The 26519-nt window shown below is 38.3% G+C and overlaps 1 protein-coding gene across 2 annotated transcripts in view; it reads right to left on the bottom strand.

Annotated features, from left to right (window-relative positions):
- The window catches only part of cntln (centlein, centrosomal protein), a 108772-nt gene that overhangs the window by 60217 nt on the left and 22036 nt on the right, over window positions 1-26519 (bottom strand). For both annotated transcript variants that reach the window (XM_016495034.1, XM_016495041.1), the window contains exons 6-10: window positions 25989-26138; window positions 23306-23439; window positions 23055-23217; window positions 22748-22912; window positions 6467-6562 (exon numbers count right to left, since the gene is read on the bottom strand). In XM_016495034.1, the coding sequence (XP_016350520.1) occupies window positions 6467-6562; window positions 22748-22912; window positions 23055-23217; window positions 23306-23439; window positions 25989-26138 (708 nt within the window). The remainder of the gene's footprint in view (window positions 1-6466; window positions 6563-22747; window positions 22913-23054; window positions 23218-23305; window positions 23440-25988; window positions 26139-26519) is intronic.

The raw sequence follows: 26519 nt of genomic DNA, 5'->3' as shown, positions 1-26519 counted from the left end.
CGGTGATGATGTAAGTGACGTTGTTGCATTTTAATGTTTTGTTAGTCTAGCCCACGAGACGCGATGCTGCTGCGTTATTTATTCAAAATATTAGAGAAATATAGAAGCTCAATGCTGAGAAGAACTGGTTATAAGAACTGGTTGATAAAGGTTCAAACCGAAACCAAGCCATTCACACAGAATGCATATTCAGCAATTTGAATTGTTGGAATCGGAATTGGAATTGGAAACCACTGTTTCCTGACATCATCCGCTTTCGGAAGCCCAAACAAAGACGTTTGGGCATGGAGGTGAAAAAAACAGCGTTTCAGGCGGTCGCACACCTGACGAGAAGTGCAGCGTCGCGTCGCGCCACATCTTTAAAATTCAAATGCATTATTTTCTATGAGTGTAGGCACACCGGCGGCGCCGTTCGGCGTCTGTCTGCGACGCGTGGTATACTTGTAAGAATTGTTCTAGACATGTGGAAAATTTTAAGCTACAGCACAGCAGCTCTTCTTCTTCGTTTTCTCTGATGCACTAACTCTGCAGCAGCACTTCTTCTTCATCGTCTCGTCTGATGCACTCACTCAACCAAGCGTTCTAACCACAACCTTGCCCCTCCCCACCCCCCAACCATTCGAATTTCTGTAGGCGGGAATTATTTTTAATGATATTCTAATGGGCCGCTTTGTGATATCACAAAGCCCGGAAAACAAACGCTGTAGTCCAAACGAGCCGTTCGTTGTAGTTCTTGAAAAGGGATTAAAAAAAAAACGAAATATCTCCCTTTGTAGTGGACTTTGAGATTTGTAACATTCTAGATCTTTTTTATGCCCAAACATACACACTACACACTGACTAAAATTAAAAAAGTGAAAAAGCATAATAGGACCCCTTTAAAAATACAGTGGTTAAATTTAAACATTTTCTTCTATTGCTTTTTGTTTTAAAAAAGGTTATAAAAAATGTCAATAATTATCTATACCAAACGATATGAAACATTATATCGTTGATAAATTTTGTAGCTATATCGCCCAGCCCTACTTTAGTGCGACTAATGCAGTGGATTGTGTAAAAGTAACCTCTCACTGGCCCACCAAATCTCACTGGTGAGTCAGTTTACTTCACAGTCCAAGGAGAAAAAAAATCAGACTGCTCACCCTTACAGGGAAAAAAACCCCTGGACTGTTGCCATGTAAATGCTCATACCAGATACCCCATGTGAATATTTCTATTTTTAAGAGTCCTTGCCCTGAAAATTTGCATTTGGCATGAATAGACCTTACCTGGCCCACTGGCTTAAACAAAGGCCACAATACAAGATAACTCTTCACATACATACTTTTATTCCACAAACTGTAGATAAACTGCAGCACAACCACTACACGTTCATTCAGATAGCAGTATATGCTTACTGACTTCAGCTTGTCTCACAACAATTCATGGAAGATTTGTTATGAAAATATACACAAATGCTTGGGTGACCATTCAACCATCATCTCATGTTTGGACTTATGCATTCCACATAATGCCTGTTTTAAAAGTGTTTTGGAAAGAAAACATAGGTAAAAATGCACTGTTCTAAGGGTGCACTTTAGACTATGCAAATAAGTTCCATATGGAGAAAAAAGGGTAAGCCATCCCTTTGTGACCCTTTCTGATGTCAACAGCCAATCACAACAGTGGAATGGAAAAGTGTCATATTACAATCTCTTCCACATCAGAAAGGGTATGCTTTTAATAAAAATATGCTCTCAACAGACACACCTTGTTCCGAGTCTCCAGCTTGTGATGTAAAAACAATAACAGACAAAACCATATTTCCGCTCTCAACCTCACAACAAGGTCATGCTCCCGGCTGCAAACTCAAGGAACATTCCTCACCAGTGGAAGATATAGCCACTGGACCAATCATCCAAACACGCAGAACACAATCAGCAATAACAAAATCACTTTCCAGAGACCTAGGCATTAGAATATACTGTCAGTATATGATTATCTAATGTGCAATATCTAATGATATTGCGTGACTATAATTTTGATTACAAACTGAACCTAACCCCCTATAATATATAAGCATAGCGTTTTTAATTTATTTTTATAAATAAAAAAAAGACCAAAAGCATTACTTTTTTTTCAAATATGTTTATTACTGTCTTGTGGAGCCAATTGAATAACTAGTTCTTAAATTATTATTTGGGATAAAGTGTTGCCACTGCCTGGCAGTCACTGTAGAACTCAAAGAGAGAAGCCCTCCAAACAAGCTATTTTTTTCTAGAAACAGGTGATTGAAAAAGCGTTATATGATTTATTCTCTTGCCATTCAAAAACTATGAAAAAAATATTATGTATATAAAAAGAAGAGACTGCATATGCATCTATAGCAAATGCAGGACATGGTATGGTAACAGAAATAGATGTAGTACAACAACAAAGAACCACTGAAACCTATATTAAATATTTATATAAACTGGACTTATAAGGAACAATGCCAGTGACCTTTATTGTTCCTAATACTGCCACTGCCACTAACCTAAGAACACATTGAACATTTATTAACTGTGGGAACAAAGTAGGCCTACATTTGAAAAAGAAAAGATAAGGATCATAAGTGACTATAGGATCTGAGAGCCTAAAATCAAGAAGTCCACAATCTTGTATCACAACTATCAGGAAGAATGCTAAGGCATAAGAAGAAAGTCAAAGGCATCATGGTTAAGAGTAAGGCAACATCCATCTTAGATTAAACAATCATTCATTCATGCATGTTTTTTTTTTGACCTTGCAATTTTATATATCAAAATGCCATAACTTGATGTTCTAGTGAAATGACAGACTTCTCTCTGCAGACGTACACCGGACCTCTCCAGTCATGTCCACATTAACCCCCATCCCTGCAATCTCGCATTCATTTCCCTCTATTTTTGAGTGCAACATTCACATCTCAAAATCCAATTAACACCTGATGGACTGAACCAAGTCTCCGGACAACGTTTTTTTTTCTTTTTTGATAATCCGTTACTTTCAGATGTATGTCACAATGTGGAAGTATCACCAATTCAGTTTCATAGCGATTTAAAATTTAAAAAGCTTGGTTATTTTTGGTGAAACAGTAACTATTTCAGTTACCTTATTATAAGATAAATCGATTATACAACACACTGCCATACAGCTACATTCGGCTCAAAAACTTGCACTTATCGATTTATTTGTAATATTTTCTAGTTTAGTCATAATTACTCATCTTATGGTAATAATATGAATTTCACAACATGTGAATAATACATTGTGAACCTGCAGTAACTCTAAAGGTTATGCAGAACGTCACAAAAATTCTAATTTCTGACACATTACACAATCGTCTTTGATAATTTTTATACTATTAAGTTGAAATCTCTTTGCAAGTGACACTCAAAAGCACTTTAAGTGAAATGACCAAAGTCACTACATCATTGGTATTTGTGTGAAGATCACTAGCAAAGTTATCAAAGAGAGTGTTTTTCTTTTCGGGATTTGTTCTTTGAGTGCTTCTCTGGGAACAAGGCACTGATAAGCATTTCCACGCCAACCTGGCACCTGTAGCATTATTGTGGCCTGACATTTCGCCTGTCAGCCAATAGGAAAAGGCTGACTTCTCCCTCCACTTAAACCCCGCAGCAGGAGGAACGCCTCAGTGAGCCAGGTCGCTCCCCAAATGCCCGTAAATATTGGTCTTTGCTTCACAGCTATTTGAAGAAAAAAAAAAGGGGGGGGGGATCTCCGCCAGAGATTACATGGGACTTTTCAGGGGTGAACATATAGATTTTCCTGACAAGAAGGCCCTCTATTATTCTGACCTTAGCCAAGACGAACTCTGGCAGAGACAGCAAGCGCACCTTTCAGCTTGAGTGGCCAGGGCCAGGAGACTTGTCGAAAGGCTTTCTAAAAGGGAGAAAAGCTTGTTTACCGCTGCTATGACACGGTAGCCCTGCTGGGCGGGAAATGCAGGGCCCTGAACCCTGTTATTATTAACAAGGACAAAGAGAACAAGCCAGCCCCAGACCGGTTGCCAATGTGACAAGTATGGATTTACTGCTCAGAAATTCACAAGAGGACACTCAGCCTTCAAACCAGAAAGACAGAGAATATGAGACAGAGAAGTGAAACAAAGCAGAGCGCTAATGAAGGCCTGCTCAGATAGAGTGACCAACGTTTCGTGTCTGAGTGACATCAAAGCATAAGGGGGTTTTTAAAGTACCCGGCACGGATCCACCTGGGCATCAAAATCAATACGAACTGGAGGATGAGTACTCCACACCGCTGGAACCGTTGACTGTCATTGAGCCTTACAAACTGAAGCATCTGACAGACAAAAACACTGACTAGATTAGTTTCCTCCAGATTTAAAAGGAAGGAAATGCAGGAACGGCGAAGATGGGAGCAGAGAAGAGAGCAGGGTAAGAGAGAGAGAGGCTTGAAAAGTCAGAAGAGAGACATGGATGATTGGTTTAGTGAAGAGCTTGAGTTCTTCAGCAGTCTTCTCTCCCGCTGCCTCATTGCCTCTGCAGACAGTCAATGTGTGTGTGCGTGTGTATGATGAAGAATGGAGGTCAGTTAGAGGGCAGCGGTCAGAGGACAACATCTTACTCTACCTGTTATGAGCCCCTTCAAGCTGAAATTTTACCAGTAAGACGCACGCATATGCAAATACACACTCATAAGCCAAAGGGCAGCCAGTGTATCAGACTACTATGGTTTTGAATTTAGAATTCTTTTTAATTCTATTTCATATATATTTCTTTTGTTAACTGGTATCATTTCAAACTGCTTCACAGCATTACACTGGTGTTTTATATGTTAATTCCAAAGTATCATTAAGTAAAACTAAAATTACTTTGTGGCCATATTATTTTTGCTTTTGGTTACACTATTAACTACGACTTTTGCCTTAATAAACTCTTAATTTGCTGCTTAATAATAGTAAGTAAAGTATAGTAGTCAACATTTGAAGTGAATCAAAAAAGTTAATCGAAGTTGTCCTAAGACAAGAACGCATTTTGGTTTTAGGTTTTAGGTAGGGGTGTAACGGTACACGTATTCGTACCGAACAGTTCACGAGGCAAATTACAAATGGAAGTGATCATCCCTATGCCTTTGAAGGACAGAGCCCTTGGAGTGGGGACTTTGGAGTGAGCAGGGCACATTGGTGCGTGCCATTATGTAGTCGTTTGGAATGCACTTGGCAAAGGGAGCGACATAATTTCCTCATTATCTTCAGCTGGGATGTTCCCGTGACAACGCAGCACGATGTCCGTCAGTTGACTCGCTGACGTACACCGGCATAAAAAATATACATTTTATATTTTACTATGTACTTGCATGGCAAATTAAGCATTTGATACAATGTACTTATGCTGTACCTACCTGTATTTACATTGTACTTACGATTTAAGTACCTGCTTGATCTATCTGTAGTTACAGTAGTGTACCAACCTTCAAAGGCATAGGGATGATCACTTCCATTTGGAATTTGCCCCATGAACCGTACGGTACGAATATGTGTACCGCTACACCCCTAGTTTTAGGGCAACTTTGATGAAGGTTTTGATCCACTTCAAATGTTGACTAGTGTAGTTGTTAAGTTTAGGTATTGGGTTGGATTAATATTGAGGATTGGTTCCTAAAGTGCTGCCATGTTAGGGGCAGTCGTGTCCTAATGGTTAGAGAGTCAGACTTGCAACCCAAAGATCGCGGGACGCGGGAGTGAATGACCAGCGCTATCTTTCACGATCAATACTATGACTGAGGTGAGACCCTTGAGCAAGGCACTGATCCCCCAACTGCTCCTAGGGCGCCGTAGCAAAAATGGCTGCCCACTGCTCCAGGTGTGTGTTCACAATGTGTGTGTGTGTGTGTGTGTGTGTTCACTACTCACTGCTGTGTGTGTGCACTTGAATGGGTTAAATGCATAGAACAAATTCTGAGTATGGGACACCACACCATACATGGCTACACGTCACATCACTCACTTTTTAAATGTTTTTCAGTTTTTTTGTTTTTTTTTTGTTTTGGAATCATGAAATTTGTATATTTGTCATAATCTGCATACTTGTACATGCATTATTATTTTTATTTAAAAATATAAACAACAATTACATTTTATTGTATGCCACCTTCTGTGTTCTATTTCTAAGGAGGCAGGAGAATGGGTAACACTTTATTTTACAGTGTCCTTGTTACATGTTACATGTACTTCCTATTATAATAACAATAAATTATGCATATTGCATGCAAGTAACCCTAAGCCAAACCCCAAGCATATAGTAAGTACATATTACTCGGTACTTAAATATATAATTACACTGTAACAAGGACACCTTAAAATAAAGTGTAACTGGAGAATGTGGCCAAAACGTTCAAATAAGGACATAAATCTCCTAAGAGGTCTCCAATGAGAAGATAATAGAACCACAGTGACAGAATAAAGCAAGTATTTAATGCTCACCTTAAGCGCAAGTAATTCCTGCAGCCACTGAATCCTTTGCTCCTCACTGTCTGCTCCATCACTGCTGCCGCCACCTGGAGACAGAGACCTGGCGCCCTGACAAAGACAAAAAGAAATCGATCAAACAACAGAAAACCCCTTTTCATCAACACAATAGGCAAGTTGTTAATTATCAAATGCAAACGATGAGCAATAGTCCTTCACGTACGAACACACAAACATCAGCCTGCACACTCTCTGAAACCTAACAGGGGACACGGGCTGAATCACTAGGAGCGCACACAGCATGCTGCTGAAGGGTTCTCTGTGCAGGGACCTAATGAGCATGTTCATTTCCATTTACATTGTTTCTTTGACAATAATGATGTCCCATTAGGGGAGACTAAAGGGTTATAGAGTGAGAAACGCGCCAGGCCTCATTACCAAAGGTGGGGAGGGAGGCGCCTTTAATTGCTCTATCAGGGCCCAGAGTTACACTTGATAGGACAACAGAAGCAGACTTTGGGGTGAAAGAAAAAAGAGGGAATGAGAGAGAGAGAGAGAGAGAGAGAGAGAGAGAGAGAGAGAGAGGAGTGGGCTCTCTCTAAAGTACCTAAAACCAGTGGAGAGTTGTGTGCGAAATCTGGTCAGGGCAGTGAAGGAAGGCCAGATGGCGGATCAACTGTGAAAGAGTGAAACTACAAAATGGCAGACTCACCACTACAGTTTGAGAGAAGGAGATCTTCAGGGACCACATCAAAAACCCTTAATCCAGGAAAAAAAACACTAATACTTCAGAGAACTGAAACGATCCTTTAAAAACTGATTAGCTTTTGACTAGGCTGCCGTTGAGTACAACTAAGAGTCACTTGCTTGGAGCTCTTAGTCCAAAAGGATCTACCTATTGATGTCTTGAAGTCAACTCATTAACAGCATAGCTGAACTTTCCTCATAGCTGAACATGTCCCAAAACCAGACTTAACATTCTCAGCATACACAGGAACAGTGGTGTCCTCATCATCAAAGACCTCAACTCTGCAAGGATTAGCAAAAGAGTGAAATTAAAGCTTACAAAGGAGAAGCAATCAATACCTGAATATAGAGAACAAAGAAACGGTTCCAGCCGTCGTGAAACTAGTGGCAAAGAAAGTCTTACCCTTCCTAAACTGCACATATTCATGCTCATATGCAGCGATGCAAACTCATCAGAGGTGAAAAAGCTGACAAAGATGGGGCCTCGAGAAGAACATTTAAAAAAATCAGCTTTAAAATGTGGATTTAAAAGGTTAGTTCACCCAAAAATGAAAATTAGAGTTATATAAAAAATGGTCCTGGCCCCTCCAAGCCTTTCAATAGGGGTAAGCGGGTGTTGGTTGTCAACAGTTCAGAAGACGTGAAATAAAGTGCGCGCATCCATAATAAAACGTCCTTCACACGGCTCCGGGGGGTGAATAAAGGCCTCCTGTAGTGAATACATGCAGACGGATGACGTAAGACGTATGCGTCGTGCGCGCGCCTCTGAGAAATGCAGGAGTAAAGGAAACAAACCCGAACCAGACCCAAAACTTGAGAGTATTTTGGAACCCATCAGGCTTGGGTCGGGTAACAACTAAAATTGCACGTTCATGAGAGAGTGGTGTCCAGCGGATGACGTAGACGTAGCATAAACTCAGGTGAGAATATCCTAGTCTCGCGAGAAACAAGTTTTTTTTACAGCAAAGGAAAACCAGTGTCCTCTTGGCTTATATCGAAATCCTCTGACATTTTTCTTTACCAATCCTCGTTTTGTGCTTCTAATTCGTGAACGGCGTTTTGTTTTGTCTCCGCGTTCGTCACTAATCACGCAACATCGACGTCCTACGCCATTCGCCGGAACGTCTTCCACGTATGACAGTCAGCGGAAGTGAGAAAAAAGTGTTTATTACCAGGGTTGCACATAAGTTTTTCAGCCTGGTTCTCATATGAGAACCTGGAGATTTTGTTTGGTCCTCACACGGCACATGGTGTGATCCATCAAATATAACTATAAAAAATTGTATTAATAATAGTGATAATATTATTGCACTTTATTTAGTAGTATTAAATACAAATACAATTATTTTATAGTAAACTTAAAATGTTATTATTATTTTAATTTGAACCTTAATTATTATTTTTAATTTGATTAATTTTCAAACTGAAAATCAGTAAGCTTTTATTTTGGCGGGTTGCCTGCAAGTATACGCGCTTCCGGGTTTAACGCTGCTGATTGTAGAGCGTCAGTGAATGAAATGCCACAGTTTTGCACTGTGCTTTGAAAACAATAGCGGGTAGCCTAGATTTATGCTTTCAGTTTGAATAGAAATCTTACAGTACAGTTTGTCGATCTAAAATGGTAATTGTGCATTAACAGCTGTCAACCATGTCGGTACGCAAACGCGCGCTCTGAACTAATTTACACAGCGCATTTCTTATTTTGGTCACGCATGCGGACCACTTACGTGCACCCCTGTTTATTACGTTTGAAATATGGATATTTACCTTACAAAAATGCATGGATTCACTACAGGAGGCCTTTATTCACCCCCAGAGCCGTGTGAGGGACGTTTTATTACGGATGCACACACTTTATTTCACGTCTTCTGAACTGTTGACAGCCAACACCCGCTTACCCCCATTGAAAGGCTTGGAGGGGCCAGGACAATTTTTAATATAACTCCGATTGGATTCGTCTGAAAGAAGAAAGTCACATACACCTAGGATGTTTTGAGGGTGAGTAAAACACAGGCTAATTTTCATTTTTGGGTGAACTAACCCTTTAAGTTGACTTTCGTATAAGGATATAGGTGAAAATAATCACACTTGAATCTATACAGATTTTTTTCACTCTCCACTTAGTTGACTCGGACCACATTCACATGTGTTGTTTTTATTGCTAAATTATTATTGATGTTGTTGTTATGCTTCATATAAATAAATCAGACTGTAGTATAAACGCTGTTGTATTGTAAAAAAAAAAAGATTATTCAGTAATAATTTTAATTTATAGAACATCAGTAAAACCATTGAGCTCCTCTTTCATTGACAGCAGATTTATAAACGATTCCCATTACAAATTCTCATTACTAAATTGGGTTTTCAAATGTATGTTATAAGTGACATTTAATTACAACAGAGCTGCTTCAAGACATTGAAAACCCCTCTCCCTAATTTAAAAAAACCCATTGGATCTGCATGAATCGCATAAATTACCTATTCTGGATTCAAAACAAAGATTTTTGCCAAAAGATGACAGGTTTGCATCAATGCATATGGACGATATAGTTAAACACGCAAAAAATTCTGTTATCATTTACTCGACCCGATGTCGTTTCAAATAGTGCTACTTTTTTCTTCTGTTAAAAAAAAAAAAACAGAGACATTTTTGAAGGATGTACTGATAGAGCTTTTCCACTGCATTACAACGAATGAGGACTGGAGCTTTCATGCTTCATAATGTAAAATTTGTTTTCATGATTCATAGGTTTGGTCATCTTTGAGTAAAGTATTTTATTAAGCACTTTCCAGGGAACATGCCCTTACATAACCATGTTAAATGAAAGTAAAAAGTCTTTCAGCATTATTATGATGATAAGTATGAAGATAGGATAAGTATGAGGATAAGTATTTCAGAGTTATCTGTACAAAGAGAAAGATTTTCTCTAGTTAGTGTCAGCTACACAACCAAACTCATATCATAAAAAAATATCTGCCCCCAGCTATGCAATGCATGGTGTTACTTTATCTTCCAAAAAATATTCAGTGTAATGATATAACTTATGCTCACATTGATAAGAAGTTCTGTGTCTACAGTAGGTTCCTGTCATGCATGAATCCTCGGGATGGAGACACACTGTCACATGATACTTTAAAAAAAAAGAGCTGTCTGGAAGGCCGTGTTCAGTACACTTACACTTTAATTAAGATAGCAAGAAGCCTGTAAAATACTGTTAAGGGGTGGAAGATGAATTTTTTACAGGGTCAGCTTTTTAATACAAAACTATATCACTCTATAGCACATTGTAAAACATGTTTTAGCATGAACTATCTACCTAGGCAACAATTTTAGGCATTACAGTGGCACCCAAGATCCAAATACTACTTTAAACAGCTTTTTTTTAATTGAAAAAAAAAAATGGCAAAGGCTGCAATTTAAATAAATAATATATGTGCTGTGTGTTTCAGAGTTAAGCACAGCACTGTGTTCTTTTACAAATGAACAGCTCATGATTAGGGGTGTGCGATATATATCGTCTGCGATAATATCGTAATTGTTGTTTTAACATTGTGCGATTTGACATTATCGAGTATTTTGCAAAAACCATTCAAAACATCCCTACAGAGCGCACGCATACATTACGTGAAGTCTAGACTAGTGCGTGTGCGCATTTAGTGTGTTTTCTTTCACTGCATGATTCAGTCTATTAAAATGCATTTAGAATGATCACAAAGTCAAGACATGGCAGAAAATGTATATATTTATACCACTTCATATAGTTATTCAATTTCACACGCTTTATGTTGTTTGTACATTAATTTGAAGATTGAATGTGAAATTATTGCAATATGAAAGTATATTTAAAAACTTTAATGTTAGGTGGGATTAATTGCGATTAATTTCAGAAAAATGTGCGATTAATTAGTTAATTTTTTTAAATTGATTGACAGCACTAATATATATAATATAAATATAAATTAATAATAGTGATAATATTATTGCACTTTATTTAGTAGTATTAAATACAAATACAATTATTTTATAGTAAACTTAAAATGTTATTATTATTTTAATTTGAACCTTAATTATTATTTTTAATTTGAATTATTTGAATTTTTAATTTTCAAACTTAAAATCAGCAAGCTTTTATTTTGGCGGGTTGCTGGCAAGTAAGTATATGCGCTTCCGGGTTTAGCGCTGCCGATTGTAGAGCGTCAGTGAATGAAATGTCACAGTTTTGCATTGTGCTTTGAAAACGTTAGCGGGTAGCCTAGATTTATGCTTTCAGTTTGAATAGAAATCTTACAGTACAGTTTGTCGATCTAAAATGGTAATTGTGCATTAACAGCTGTCAACCATGTCGGTACGCAAACGCGCGCTCTGAACTAATTTACACAGCGCATTTCTTATTTTGGTCACGCATGCGGACCACTTACGTGCACCCCTGTTTATTACGTTTGAAATATGGATATTTACCTTACAAAAATGCATGGATTCACTACAGGAGGCCTTTATTCACCCCCAGAGCCGTGTGAGGGACGTTTTATTACGGATGCACACACTTTATTTCACGTCTTCTGAACTGTTGACAGCCAACACCCGCTTACCCCCATTGAAAGGCTTGGAGGGGCCAGGACAATTTTTAATATAACTCCGATTGGATTCGTCTGAAAGAAGAAAGTCACATACACCTAGGATGTTTTGAGGGTGAGTAAAACACAGGCTAATTTTCATTTTTGGGTGAACTAACCCTTTAAGTTGACTTTCGTATAAGGATATAGGTGAAAATAATCACACTTGAATCTATACAGATTTTTTTCACTCTCCACTTAGTTGACTCGGACCACATTCACATGTGTTGTTTTTATTGCTAAATTATTATTGATGTTGTTGTTATGCTTCATATAAATAAATCAGACTGTAGTATAAACGCTGTTGTATTGTAAAAAAAAAAAGATTATTCAGTAATAATTTTAATTTATAGAACATCAGTAAAACCATTGAGCTCCTCTTTCATTGACAGCAGATTTATAAACGATTCCCATTACAAATTCTCATTACTAAATTGGGTTTTCAAATGTATGTTATAAGTGACATTTAATTACAACAGAGCTGCTTCAAGACATTGAAAACCCCTCTCCCTAATTTAAAAAAACCCATTGGATCTGCATGAATCGCATAAATTACCTATTCTGGATTCAAAACAAAGATTTTTGCCAAAAGATGACAGGTTTGCATCAATGCATATGGACGATATAGTTAAACACGCAAAAAATTCTGTTATCATTTACTCGACCCGATGTCGTTTCAAATAGTGCTACTTTTTTCTTCTGTTAAAAAAAAAAAAACAGAGACATTTTTGAAGGATGTACTGATAGAGCTTTTCCACTGCATTACAACGAATGAGGACTGGAGCTTTCATGCTTCATAATGTAAAATTTGTTTTCATGATTCATAGGTTTGGTCATCTTTGAGTAAAGTATTTTATTAAGCACTTTCCAGGGAACATGCCCTTACATAACCATGTTAAATGAAAGTAAAAAGTCTTTCAGCATTATTATGATGATAAGTATGAAGATAGGATAAGTATGAGGATAAGTATTTCAGAGTTATCTGTACAAAGAGAAAGATTTTCTCTAGTTAGTGTCAGCTACACAACCAAACTCATATCATAAAAAAATATCTGCCCCCAGCTATGCAATGCATGGTGTTACTTTATCTTCCAAAAAATATTCAGTGTAATGATATAACTTATGCTCACATTGATAAGAAGTTCTGTGTCTACAGTAGGTTCCTGTCATGCATGAATCCTCGGGATGGAGACACACTGTCACATGATACTTTAAAAAAAAAGAGCTGTCTGGAAGGCCGTGTTCAGTACACTTACACTTTAATTAAGATAGCAAGAAGCCTGTAAAATACTGTTAAGGGGTGGAAGATGAATTTTTTACAGGGTCAGCTTTTTAATACAAAACTATATCACTCTATAGCACATTGTAAAACATGTTTTAGCATGAACTATCTACCTAGGCAACAATTTTAGGCATTACAGTGGCACCCAAGATCCAAATACTACTTTAAACAGCTTTTTTTTAATTGAAAAAAAAAAATGGCAAAGGCTGCAATTTAAATAAATAATATATGTGCTGTGTGTTTCAGAGTTAAGCACAGCACTGTGTTCTTTTACAAATGAACAGCTCATGATTAGGGGTGTGCGATATATATCGTCTGCGATAATATCGTAATTGTTGGTTTAACATTGTGCGATTTGACATTATCGAGTATTTTGCAAAAACCATTCAAAACATCCCTACAGAGCGCACGCATACATTACGTGAAGTCTAGACTAGTGCGTGTGCGCATTTAGTGTGTTTTCTTTCACTGCATGATTCAGTCTATTAAAATGCATTTAGAATGATCACAAAGTCAAGACATGGCAGAAAATGTATATATTTATACCACTTCATATAGTGTAAAAATGCCCATAAAATGCAAAAATCAGTTTAAACTTATTGGAAAAAGATTAATTTCTATCAGTATGAACTGACCACCACACAGAATATGAAGAATATTAAAAACATTAGGAGTCAGCTGTCTTCGGCAGTCCTTAAGATACCAGCACAATAACACACTCAGCAAAATATCGTCTAATTATCGTTATCGATAAAATCCCAGAAAATATCGAGATATAATTTTTTGCCAATATCGCACACCCCTACTCATGATCCATGTTTTCAGTGTCTCAGAGCCATAAATTCTGCTCCACACGAATTTATGTCTGCATCTGCTCTGAGTTTGGGTCACTTATGATGTTCATTTAGCAACGCAACATGCACCAACTATCTTCCCAAACTTGTATTGAGAAGCACTTAGAAAATTGTTATCAACAAAAGAGAAGCTTTGTCCACCAAAATAAAACTTGATTTGAAAATTAAGTTTTATTTTGTACAGTAGTAATTTACAATAGTATTTATTATTTTGTGTTTTTTTTTCTTGGTAGCAAGAATAATAACAACTATTATTATCATTATTATTATTTTTATGAATACAAATATCATGTAATCACAACATTTTTGGCCAAATTGTGCAGTTGTTCTTTGACTGCCTATGTCTGGCCAAGTATGTTCCCCAGAACACAAGGAATCAGGATGGTGGCAGCATTATGCTTTGGGGATGTTTCAATGTAGCAAGGAGCATAAAAATAAATAAATAAATAAAAAATAGACAGCACTAACTACAGAAAAACCCAGGCGTTAATTAAGCTGCAATCAGCAGGAGCACTGGGACAATTAATCTTCCATCAAGGCAAAGACCCAAAACACACTGCAAAGGCAACACTAGAGTAGCATATACCAAAAGGTAAATGGTCCTAGAGTACCATGTGGAGTACAAACCAATATATACAAACAGACTCTACATTATGGTGTCATAGTATTTTTGCTAAGAAACTGAGTAAAACTCTCCAAAGAGCTGATAAATTCACCCAAACTGCTGCCTAAATGGTCTTAAGTATTCAGTTGCAGGTGAATACTTATGCATTGCATATACATACACAGACACACAGACAGACAGACACACACACACACACACACACATCATTTAAATATTTTTTTATAGAAATTATTGATTTTATTAAAGAGCAGGTCATATGGTGTTTTAAAGGTGCCATAGAATGCATTGATACAATATTTTAAATTGTTCTCTGATATCTACATAGAAGGTATGTGGCTTAGGTAACGGCAAAAAATCTCCAGAAATGGTTTTACATTAGGATTTGTCCCTAGAATGAAATGCTCTGTTTTTACCTTATTTGGAAGGGTCATGAATAATAATGTTGAGCTCTGCTCTGATTGGCTGTTTCACAGTGCGGCTCATTTCAGTAGCTCACACAGCAGGAAGGAAACACAGGGAAAATATATATTTCAATACTCTCTCTCAGTTATATCGTTGGGTAATTATACTGTATATAAAAAGCGGGCACCAGGGAGCCACTATTAATATATTCGAATGCACGATCGCTTTTTACTTTCACTTTCGAGATTTGCGATCGCACATGCTCTGTGTAAACTACAGCAGCAGTACTTACCACACATTTTACAAGATCAGATGCTTGTCAGTGGTGCTTAGGATCTGTAAATCATTCACCATCATCCTCAGTCATCTCTCCTTACTCTGTTTATGTGGTAAGCAGTGGTGTAATGTAACAAAGTAATAATACTTCATTTCCATTTACAGAACTGTTATTATTCAACTGTGCCAAGATAAATACAGTTTTCCATTCTATGGCATCTTTAAAGTACGTTGGTGGTATATCTGTCAAAGCTCCTGGCAGGGCAAGCTGAATTAAACATTATGCCTACTCGTTGTAATGTGCATGATATAAAGCATTTCAATGTATTGGGCATCTCAGTCTAATCAGTCTCCCTTCACTAAATGACATGACAAAATGATATTTTGATATTTTATATCAAGGTACACACTAGCAAATGGGACTGGTTCTTGCACATTACTGCTTGGTCTAAAAAGCTCTGTTTTATGTAAAAGGATAAAACAAAGAATAATTCCAAATGAATTCTGTCACTTGGACAGGAATAACAAGAACGTAAGGCTCATTTTCACTCTCATCACACAGTGACATGACGCGTGGCCGAGTATGGTGTCCCATACTCGGAATCTGTGCTCTGCATTTCACCCATCCAAGTGCACACACACAGCAGTGAGTAGTGAACACACACACCTGGAGCAGTGGGCAGCCTTTTTTGCTGCGGTGCCTTGCTCAAGGGTCTCACCTCAGTCGTGGTATTGAGGGTAGAAGATAGAGCTGTACATTCACTCCCCCCACCTACAATCCCTGCCGGTACCGAGACTTGAACCTGCAACCTTTGGGTTACAAGTCCGACTTGTACAGTGCATCAGGAAATGCTGTGAATCCATTGATATCAATGGCAATATTGTGCTATAAATGGAGAAGGAACAGTCCATCTGTATAATCATGCTCTTGAAAATTAGCTTTCAAACTTTCAACTCAAATTTTTTTTTTCTTTAATAAAGACAGAAAGATTTGTTGGAGCTTGGTGGTGGTGAAGCTGAAGTTACTCGACCGTGGTGTAGTTTGTTTATAATCTACATTTAGCTTTTCACTTCTGGTGATTGTACTTAGACAAATTCATTAAATTCATAAAACTTGTGCTCTTTTGCGAAGATTATCACAATGAACCAAACGTGCAAGAATCATAAACTTAGAGCTTATTTTCTACAATAATCCAATAAAAAGTCAATGGAAAAATCCGATTGTGTTTTTGTCAAGGGAAACAGAGTTGGCCTACAAAAATACGTTATCACTGCAGCACTCTATGAGCTTACACATTCTTTTCTGTTTCCTGAATTCTAGAATCTAGTGTGCATGCAAACTGAAGCAATCACACAACACAACATGCAGTGAAATTCTGCTCTAAATTTATTCTTAGCCCCTAAAATTTAGCTGCATGTGCGAGTGATTGGTTACTCGATTGATGGCCACAGTTCATGTGCTGCACTGCATGTACACTGGTGGATTTGTTTCACAGCCGTGAAAGAGGCATTACAACATACATTACCAATGCAACTTTTAGCAAAATAATATGACAAGTGAAAGTGAATCTATTGCTAGCTTGTATCCAGTAAATACAAGACCCAATGCCTTCTTCTTGGACCGGATGAAAACAGATGTTACATAATCTTTCCCTTTCTTCGCAGAGAGACAACTCTAAGAAAGTGTGTAAAGTTCAGTCTTGTATCTGACATGTTTGCAGCACCAAGTTTGAAGGCTGTGATGACTGGTAATTACCGCCAGCAGACAAGTAGGCCTTGGCACCTGTGTTTTCTCTGAGAGCAAGATAATGAAAAAACAACAGCGCTGTCATCACCTTCGGGTTCCTGATTGCATTATCAAAACTACAGCCGGGCTTGGCATCTGGGCGTGACCTTGTTAACTGCCAGGGTAATTAAGTTTAACCAATTGGGAGAGGGGATGATAAATTATTAGCAGGTAGATTTTGTTCACATTTTATTAAATTGGCCTGCCAAAAGGGTCGGCCAAATTATCTGGGGCCTCATTTGTTGGAGGCCGGCCACATTGGTGCATCTGTTACAATTATTTATAATTTCAAGCAGTCAAAAACCAACAGAGTTCGGCATCAGCCGCGTAAAGCAATTTACAAATGATCTGATGAGGGAGCGTTTGCGTCTTTTCCCCTCATTTCTAGCCAGCAGGGGAAGATGAGGGGTGAAGAAGGAGAATAAAAGGGTGAGAAAAAGGAAGAGTGTGAAAGAGCGTGAAAGTGTGTGTGCAAAAGAAAGAGAGAGAGAGGGAAAAAAACAGCGTGCTGTAATTACAGAACACGATTAGGTTGTTCTGGGAGTTTTGCTGGCACTGGTGGTCTCAGTGTAGAAGCAGAGGGAACATATGGAGGGGCTCGTGATTGCTCTCCCCAAGGCCTGTGACCCGTCTGCTGGCAAAGCTGCAAGCTGCATCTGAATTAGACTGTTCTACACATGTACCATTTCTGCCACAAAACAAATCTGATCACTGTTAATTACAAAACAGCTATAATCAGGCCCCTGACTGTATGAAGCCAGTAGAGGAGGGATTCACTCTGGGCCAGAGTTGTTGTAATATATGTGTGTAGCAAAGTGTTCCCTGCACTAGCATGAGCGTGATGGAGGTGTAAACACAGAGGCGTCTCTGCATGGCTGCGTGTTTGTATGAACACAGACGTGAGTGGCTCTCGGGTCAGGGTCGCGTGTGAGCAGGCCTGTGTTTTTAACTGATGATCAGAGCTCCTGCAGATGGACGGGGACTGTATGTGAGTGAATAAGTGACCGGCTGGGCCTTTAACACATGGCTGGGGTTTATTAATGAGTCTCAGTACACACGCTGCTCATCTGATGAAAGCACTTGAGCACAAGAGGTCATATCATTATAGTAGAAAACATGCAAAACAAACTTACCAGCATCCAACAAAATGTTTTAGGACAGCCAGTGGCTGGATTAATTTGACGGCGTCCTTGCTAATACAGCTGTTTTCATATTTCATAATGCTTTGAAGAAATATCAATATACAAGCTATGATTCAATTCTGTATACTGGGTTAAACAACTGAAAGGTCATAGTATTTTTCTTATAATACACAAATCAAACATCTAAGACTGCCTTAGAGTTTCACTCAACTGACCGCTGCCAAAAGAACAAGCTGAATAGTGATATATGAAATTATGAAAGGACTTAATAAAGCCGTATTCCCTAGCAGAGTTTTTTTTGTGTGTGCAAGAAAATGTCTTTTTTCCCCCGTGCATGATACCTGAGTTTCACTGGCAAAAAAATAAATAAATAAAAAATCACCAGTAATTATCCTGTAGTTACAGAAGCCTCTTTCCACCTAAGAGTAAAAATAAATAAACAAACAAATAAAAAAGTATTCTCATTATTGTGACTTTGTATCTTGCAATTGCAACTGTCACAGTGTCACTTTATATTTCATAATGTAACAATTTTATTTATTTATTTATTTTTTTTTTTACTTTATCTTAAGCTCACCGTTATTTTCACCATTCACCGTTATTTTCAAGATCTGAGGTAAATGTCTCTCATAGGCTGTCAAAAAGACAAGTCTGACGATTTTAACTAGCTTCAATATTGGTGGAAGGCCTGTATGTAAAGGAGCAGTGTTCTCTTTCTCAAATGTTTCCTGCACCCAGATCTTCCCGTCTATTTGACAGCAAAAATCACGTCATCTGGCTGACTTTTGACATCTCTAGGTTTTTATTAAAACTGCAGATCATTATCCCATGATCTGTTTTTGTATCCCCACCCACAGACATTTGGCAACATGCCCAGTGCATTATGGGTGTTGAAGTTTTCCTACCCTTTTAGACAAAGGGAACACTGCAGCCCGTTTACTCTGTTTTCTCTAGTTAAGTTTCTCTAAATCCTGCCTTTTTACTGCATAGACAGTCAAATTTTAATAAAAGGACAACCCGCCAAATCAAATTAAATAATTTAACATCATACAAAACACATTCAGTACCTGAGCTGTCAGCTGGTCAGATGTCAGCTGATCACGACACAGTCTGATTAATGTGGAAAAAAATACCATTTATCGCATCACAGAGTCACGTCATGGCTGGTTAGGACACGGTAAAAGATGGAAAGGGGCTCCCACATACAATAGCCTAACTTACTAACAAAAACAAATAATTGTTCAGATGATTTCAATTCAGAGTCATATTGTTGTATATGTACATTGTATATACTGTATGTGTCTTTGTTCAAACATATGGGCTCAATAATCAAAAGAAGCACCACTAATAACAGTTTATAATGTAAATCAAATTTAAATATTTTCTAATATACAAAGTGAAAGTGTTAATTTGGATTTGGTCATTACATGCTAACAGCCAGCAGCAGGTGGAGGTGCTGAACAACTGTTAAAGACACAAAGAGTGGTCTCTGAAAAGTATAGGAAGCACTTGCTGTGGAAGTTCAATAGGTCTGATGAGACATCATCGGGCTAATGTTATCTAAACAAGTTGAGTGAAACAAACTGGTGAGGCAGCCCACAGTGAGGGAGGCACTGCCTCCTAAAGATTTAAAGCCAAACACATCGGCAGCCTCTCAGTATGCTGGAAGCTCAGGGTTTGAGCGTCAGATAGTGATCAAAAGAAACACATCTACTCATCTAAACATGACCCCACATAACAAGCCGTGTGTGCAGGGAGTGGACACTTCAGTTATACATCTGACAGCTCGGCTTTCACTAACACTAATAACACGCAGAGGCAGATGTTGAGAGGAGCGTCTGGGTTCTAGAAGAGGGAGAAATGGGGAGAGAGACATTGAAATTTCATCACTTGGGAGGTTTCTCGCAATCTCAAAGTTTAATTAAATTCATAACATTCCACCTATTAAATAAATACTTCTATAGGTGATAAAGCAAATTAAGTGGCCCCTAAATGTCGTTGGCTGTCTATAAAAATCTGGCTAAACAGAGAAAAAAAATAGCAGCATTAATTAATTCTGGGATTAATCAATAAATTCACTTGAAACAGGTTAATAAAAATCTGCATGTCCAATCAATCCACACCACAAAATCAATTTGCCAGATGTAGATCCTAGAGGAGCAACAAACAATCACTCTGAGATGTGAGCAGCAATGCGGTTCTAACAGTTCTTTGACATTATTCATAATAAAACCTTGTCACTCGGTATAATAGCTCAAGTGCATAGGCAATTGAACAAAAGCTGCAATAAACCTTCTTGCCGCCACCGATTTGCCACATAGAGTGTTAAATGCATTGCTAATAGACTGTAAGATGCAACACTTCCTGTGTAATCCTCGGGAGGCCAATTTTAGATTTGGTTTTCAATGGCTTTTGACTAGAAAATAAGAACCTACAAGGCTTAAGGCCTGATTTAGATCAGAGAACGACGCAGCATAGTGACAACCTGGGTCACGTCACCGCAGAGACAGACTGCAGGAAGAAACGGAAAGATAAAAAGAAATATAGATGTAGCGAAGCAAAAAAAAAAAACAAATCTGAGGGAAAACAGTGCAATTGGTAAGATCACTGGGATTTATTTCCAAAGAACAATGACTTGGAATATACAGAAAAGCTCAGCCCAGTCTTTATGATGAATCGCTTGTTGTATTGAGTGAATCGCTTGTTTGAGTGACTTTGGATAAAAGTGTCTTCTAATTGAATAAATGTAAATATAATGCAAATTAGGTAACATGCTTGCAAAGTTACTTGTAGAATGCCTGGACTGTTGAAATAAAGTGTAACTGAAATATTTCTTACTTTAAAAAAAAGCTTATTATATTACATTATTATATAAAAAAAAACTTTTAGAAACAGAGCTATAGACTGTCTTTGAAATAAATGTAATAAAAAGTACAAAAATTAAAGCAAAATTTGGATTATTTATATGGGACAGGCCACATCCATCTTTCTAACCACAGAAGAACATGATTCCGGCCTGCACTGGCCTTTGAGCTCTTCTTTAGTCCCAACTAGCCACACAATGGGCTTCTTTTTTGTTCCTCTTGGACTTTCCTTGCTCCATCACTCCTCCCTTATTCAAATGAGAGTCTGGTCTCGCTCAGCTCCCTCTGCTGATCAGCACTTTGATCATTCCTAACATTTAAAATTAAAATAAAGCTCTAACAACCAGTGCATTAGAATTTAACAGGTGTTCAGGAAGAAGCTGATACAGAATTTCAGATTACACTAGAATACACATCCCAGTCAGCGCAATTATAACGGGGAAACGGAAAGCCCTCTTGACTGTGCTACACCTTGGGATAACTGATCAGATCACTTTGATGTCTGTAGGTAAAACTGTTAAGAAACAAAACAGCAAGGCAGCTGCTACATGTGTTCGGTAAACACAATTTCATATTCAAAGCAATACATTGGAACTCTGCATAAAGCATGCATGGATTATTGTGCATACCCAAAACCATGTGATGTGCTGACTTACTGTGATGCACGTGTGTACAAACACACAGAACACATGGTTACATCTGGCTACACCTACAACATCTCAGATTTGAGACGGACCTACTGTGGAAACCTTGCAATGGTTGTACTTAGTAACTGAACTATTTGCTACTCCTCAAGCTACATTTTCAGCACAATCTACACGACTGCCACAAAACGACATAATTTCCACATTAGGCCATTTTCTACAAAGAAGATAAAGCATGAATGGATACTTTCAGCTTTAACAAACAGATGTGTTCATGAATCTCTAGAATTGCTTTGTGGCAAAATAAAAATAAAAACCTGGAGCTGAGCAATGGAAACAATGAAATACTAAATCTTAAAATGAGCAAATTTCTGTTTCAAATAAACGCTGCTCTTCTGACCTTTATTTTTATTAAAGAATCCTGAAAAAATGTTTGTTTCTTTACAAAAATACTAAGCCGCATGACTGTTTTCAAAATTGATAACAATAAGAAATGTTGCGTGAGCACTAAATCAACATATTAGGATTTCTGAAAGATCATGTGACACTGAAGACTGGAGTAATGAATGCTAAAAATTTAGCTTTGCCATCACAGGAATAAATTACTTTTAGAAAACATTTATTTTAACCTATAACATTTCTCAATATTACTATTTTAGTGGGGTTTTTTGGTAAAATTAATGCAGGCTTGGTGACATAAAAGACTTCTTAAAAAAAAATAAAAACTACAAAAATCTTACCCATGCCATATATACATAACTGATAATAACTGATCTGCTGAGAGGAGCTCTGGCAGTGTTCGAGCAGGGTTAATGCCAAATGCTTTGGAGTTGTCAGACAGCATGAAGTCTTGCAAAAATGAACAAAAACTCCTGGTCATCTCTTCCCATTCATCTCTTACTGAAAGGCATTTAATTTATTATGGATGCGGTTATACAAAGAGGAGAAAAAGGAAATGAACAGTGTGTGGTTTTGCTGAAGTGCTCTTTCAGCTTGCTTTGCATACAAAGGGCACTGAGCATGATGTAAATCTGTCATGGTGCTCCCCACACGGACTCACCTCACAGTGCCCCGTGGCGGCTGTGAAACTCTGCAGCTGTGCCTGGAGTTCTTGGATCTGCTGATCTCTCTGGCTGAGCTGCATGCTGAGGGCTGCTTCCCGCTGGCGGAGCTGTTCCTGGCTGTGCCAAAGGGCTTGGTATGACACGCTCAGCTCGCTGTGGAGCTGTCACAGCAGAAACAGACAGTGAAGGACAAGCTCGGTTAATGCAGTTAAGTCCTTGCTGGAACACAAGTTCACCCCCCAGGGGCACGCGTTCACTCGTGAGGACAGGCGCTAAGTTCACACAACAGATGCGCTCCAGTACCTTCTGGTAGGAGACGGTGTCTGCCGTGTGGGCCTCCTCTTGGCTGCGCAGGACTCTTTGCGTGTCCAGGTTAAGCCCCTCCAGCTGCTGAATGAGCTGGGCCTGTTCTCCTGCATGTTCCACACTCTGCCTGTACAGACACTGCAAGTCCTGGAGCTCGCATCTGGACACGAACATGCACACACATCACGGTCAACTCATATGGTCAGGGTTAATCAAAGCTCAGCCAGATCTGTGTAAGTGCTGCTTACTTGATTTGACAGAGATGTTGTTCTTTGTCAGCTCCTTCCCGTTCTACAGTGGAAAGCTGAAGGGACAAAGCAGTTGAGCGACTCTGAGCCTCTAGCATGTCCTGTCTGCTTCTGAATAGTTCCTCTTCCAAATTCTGCAAGAGAAATTGATTGTTAATTGACACCTGGTTCAATGGCATAAAATACTTTTTTTTTTTTGGTGTAGATCTATTAATTTATTCAAAACGCCATTAAAAATGCAATTCATACATACTGTACTGTACAGGCAGTTACTGTATCTTTCGGTGATGAACATGTTTTTAACTTCTAAAATAAAATTCATTTTGAAGGACAAAGGGCATAATCTTTCATTATTGTATCTTAATAATAATAATAATAAATTAAATCACAAACTCCTTCACTGCTTATTTAAAAGCCTTTTCTCCACTGCATCAAAATCATGTGGTGTGCCTGACAAAGTCATGTGTTTTGTGTAATTTGTGACAAATATGTAGGAAATATGCAGGAATTAAGGGTGTTTGTGAAATGTACATGTATGTAAAAAACAAAAACACGCCCTGGGAATGCACACTTTCTGCATTCCCAGAAAGAATGCTCCCAAAATTCAATAAATTGGGGCAAAAAATGGCCCTGTATAAGTTTTTCTCTTATATTTCTATATGCTATAGGTAAGCATAGTTCTCACGTATCACCACAGTTGCAAATGTGAATTGAATTTATTCAACAGTTCAGTAAATATATGAGTTATGGTAATGTGAGTTACACTTTAGACAGCGCATTGCCAATACTGTCAGTTTTTACTCATTTCGGCAAAGAAAATAGTTCCAAACAAAGCCACAATGGAACTATTGTGCATCTCTGACCAACACACAATGGTGTTTAATTTCTGAATGAATAAGCATTTTTGAACCAATTAACGATTCGATGATCCATTCATAAATACAGTCATTTGCTTTGTTTCTTGAAAAAATCAGCCGTTTAATCAAATCTGTTGAATAAATGACTCAATCATTAAGACTCATTAGTTTTAGTTTCATATTTTAAGGTAACATTTTATGTTTTTAAATTATTTAAATTATTTCAATATTCAAAATATTATTTTTAAAACAGTAATTCCATAGTGTTATTTATGCAGTTGTAATTGCAATGTTAATACATTGAAATGCTGCTTTAGATTCGGCATCTGCCACTTCTACAGTGCAAAAATGGATTTTGTTGATACTTATTTAATTTGATTGGTAACACCCCATAGTGTCTTATTATTCTAATTGCATTCATTGATTAAATGTAAGAATTCGACAATGATGAAGCATACATCTAATAAGGTTTGAAATTGCTCTTATATAAGTAAAATGCCCTTGGAAATCAATTTAAGGAAATAAATACTGCCTCATAATAAAATAGTTTATTTCTGTCACTGCTGTGAGCGAACCACCGCACCACATAATTATGACAATTATGAACAGCTTTGGGAGTCAGCTGTCTCCCAATATGTTCTAATTATCATTATCAACAATCTATTTTGTCAATATCCCACCCCCTAGCAGGAATGGGGGAAATGATAACAGAGCAACATTTTTTATAAATAAATAATTCAAGATATTATTTTAAATAAATAAATGAATAAACAAATAAAAAAGAAAGGCACAAGGAGAAATTGTGATCCTTTTACTTGATCACTTTTAAATATTAGATATAAAATTTTATACAAAATTATTTTTGTATATATATTATTTTATTTTTTTTTTCGAAAATGCTATAAAATATTTAACAAAAGAAACATAAATCCAACATGAATACAAAGAGTGCATTTCTTAAAAAAAAAATACATATGTTTTAAACTAGATTAAAAAATATATATATATTTGTTCTTTTTTTTTTATCATGGATAAACAAACCACCTCAGAGAACTTGACCACAGTAAAAAGGAACAAAGAAAGACAACGGAAGGAAAGTAAAAGATGAGCAACTAAAGCGGGAAGCCTATCAGCAGCATATCACAGGAGCTGATGGAGATAATGAGAAGCAAACAGATGCTGAGCATCAAACGCTCAGGCCAGGGAGAGCACGGGCCAGCCCTCATTAAAAACTAGCCAGTGCTGACAGGGGCATTGAGAGAGACAGAGAGCACAGGAGGAAAGGGGACACAGTCCGAGCACCACTACAGTCTAATTTAATTGGACTAGTTAAGAGTTTAAGGTCCACACGGACGTGCCTCTGCCCTTCCCCATGGAGAGTAATGAACACAAATCTGTATGTAAAGCAGGTAATCACACAGGTGCTTGAGTGACACTCAACCTAAGAGGACACAAGCCCTATTAAACATACACAAATGCTGAACGAGGCCCTATGGAACATGCTAACAACAGCTCCTGCTCTGTCTGTAGTAGGTCATTATAGCCCAAGTCGCTAAGCACCGCGACAGCAGGCAGGACTGATTCGGGGCCACATGTAAAACAGCTCTGGTCACGTTGCACGGGGTACACTCCCGCTGTTGAGTGGGGAAAAGAAAAATTGGGCCCACCATGTTAACCCACCAAGTCATTATTTCGCACCCCCCTGAACATATCTATCAATATTTAACAATTGCGCATTGTGAGACAAGTTCATTTACATGAACCCGCTTAGAAAGCGGCAGAAAAGAAGAAAAAAAAAGAACAGGGTGTGAAGCGGGGGACCTTACCTTGACTCTGGAACTGCTGACAGCCTCTTGGTCCTGCAATCTCTCCAGCTCTGCCTGAGAGGCTGAGTGCTGAGCATCTAATTGCTGCCTGGCTTCCTGTAGGGCATGCCTGCCCTCCTCCTCGCACTCCTGCGCCTGCCTCCTCGCTTCCTGCCGGGGAAAAGAGAGCGAGAGACGGTCGCAGCATTGGGATGAAAGGGCGGCAGAGCGGGCAGGGCCAGAGAGGGAAGTTTGGAGCTTACCTGCGTTGGCAGGGCAAGCCGAAGCCCACGCAGGTAGCCTGGTGCAGGGGCCAGCTTTAGCTCTAATGACAGCTCTAATGAGAATAGATCCACTACAGGCCCATTAGTCCTGCCAGCCTGCCTTTGATGCTGATCTCTCACTCCTTTCTTTTTTGCCCGCACTATCCTTCCCTCCCTTTGCTAAGAGAGACCCTGAAAAGACACATCCTCCCCAGATCTTCACTTTATCAATTAATCATGCCAGTCCCATCAGAAGGTAATTAAGGAGAAGCCACATCACATACACACT

The sequence above is a fragment of the Sinocyclocheilus anshuiensis genome, unplaced genomic scaffold (assembly GCF_001515605.1).
Source record: "Sinocyclocheilus anshuiensis isolate Anshui unplaced genomic scaffold, SAMN03320099.WGS_v1.1 scaffold517, whole genome shotgun sequence".
Taxonomy (NCBI): Eukaryota; Metazoa; Chordata; class Actinopteri; order Cypriniformes; family Cyprinidae; genus Sinocyclocheilus; species Sinocyclocheilus anshuiensis.
Note: the sequence above shows the minus strand (reverse complement) of the source record. Positions and strands in the feature narration are given on the sequence as shown.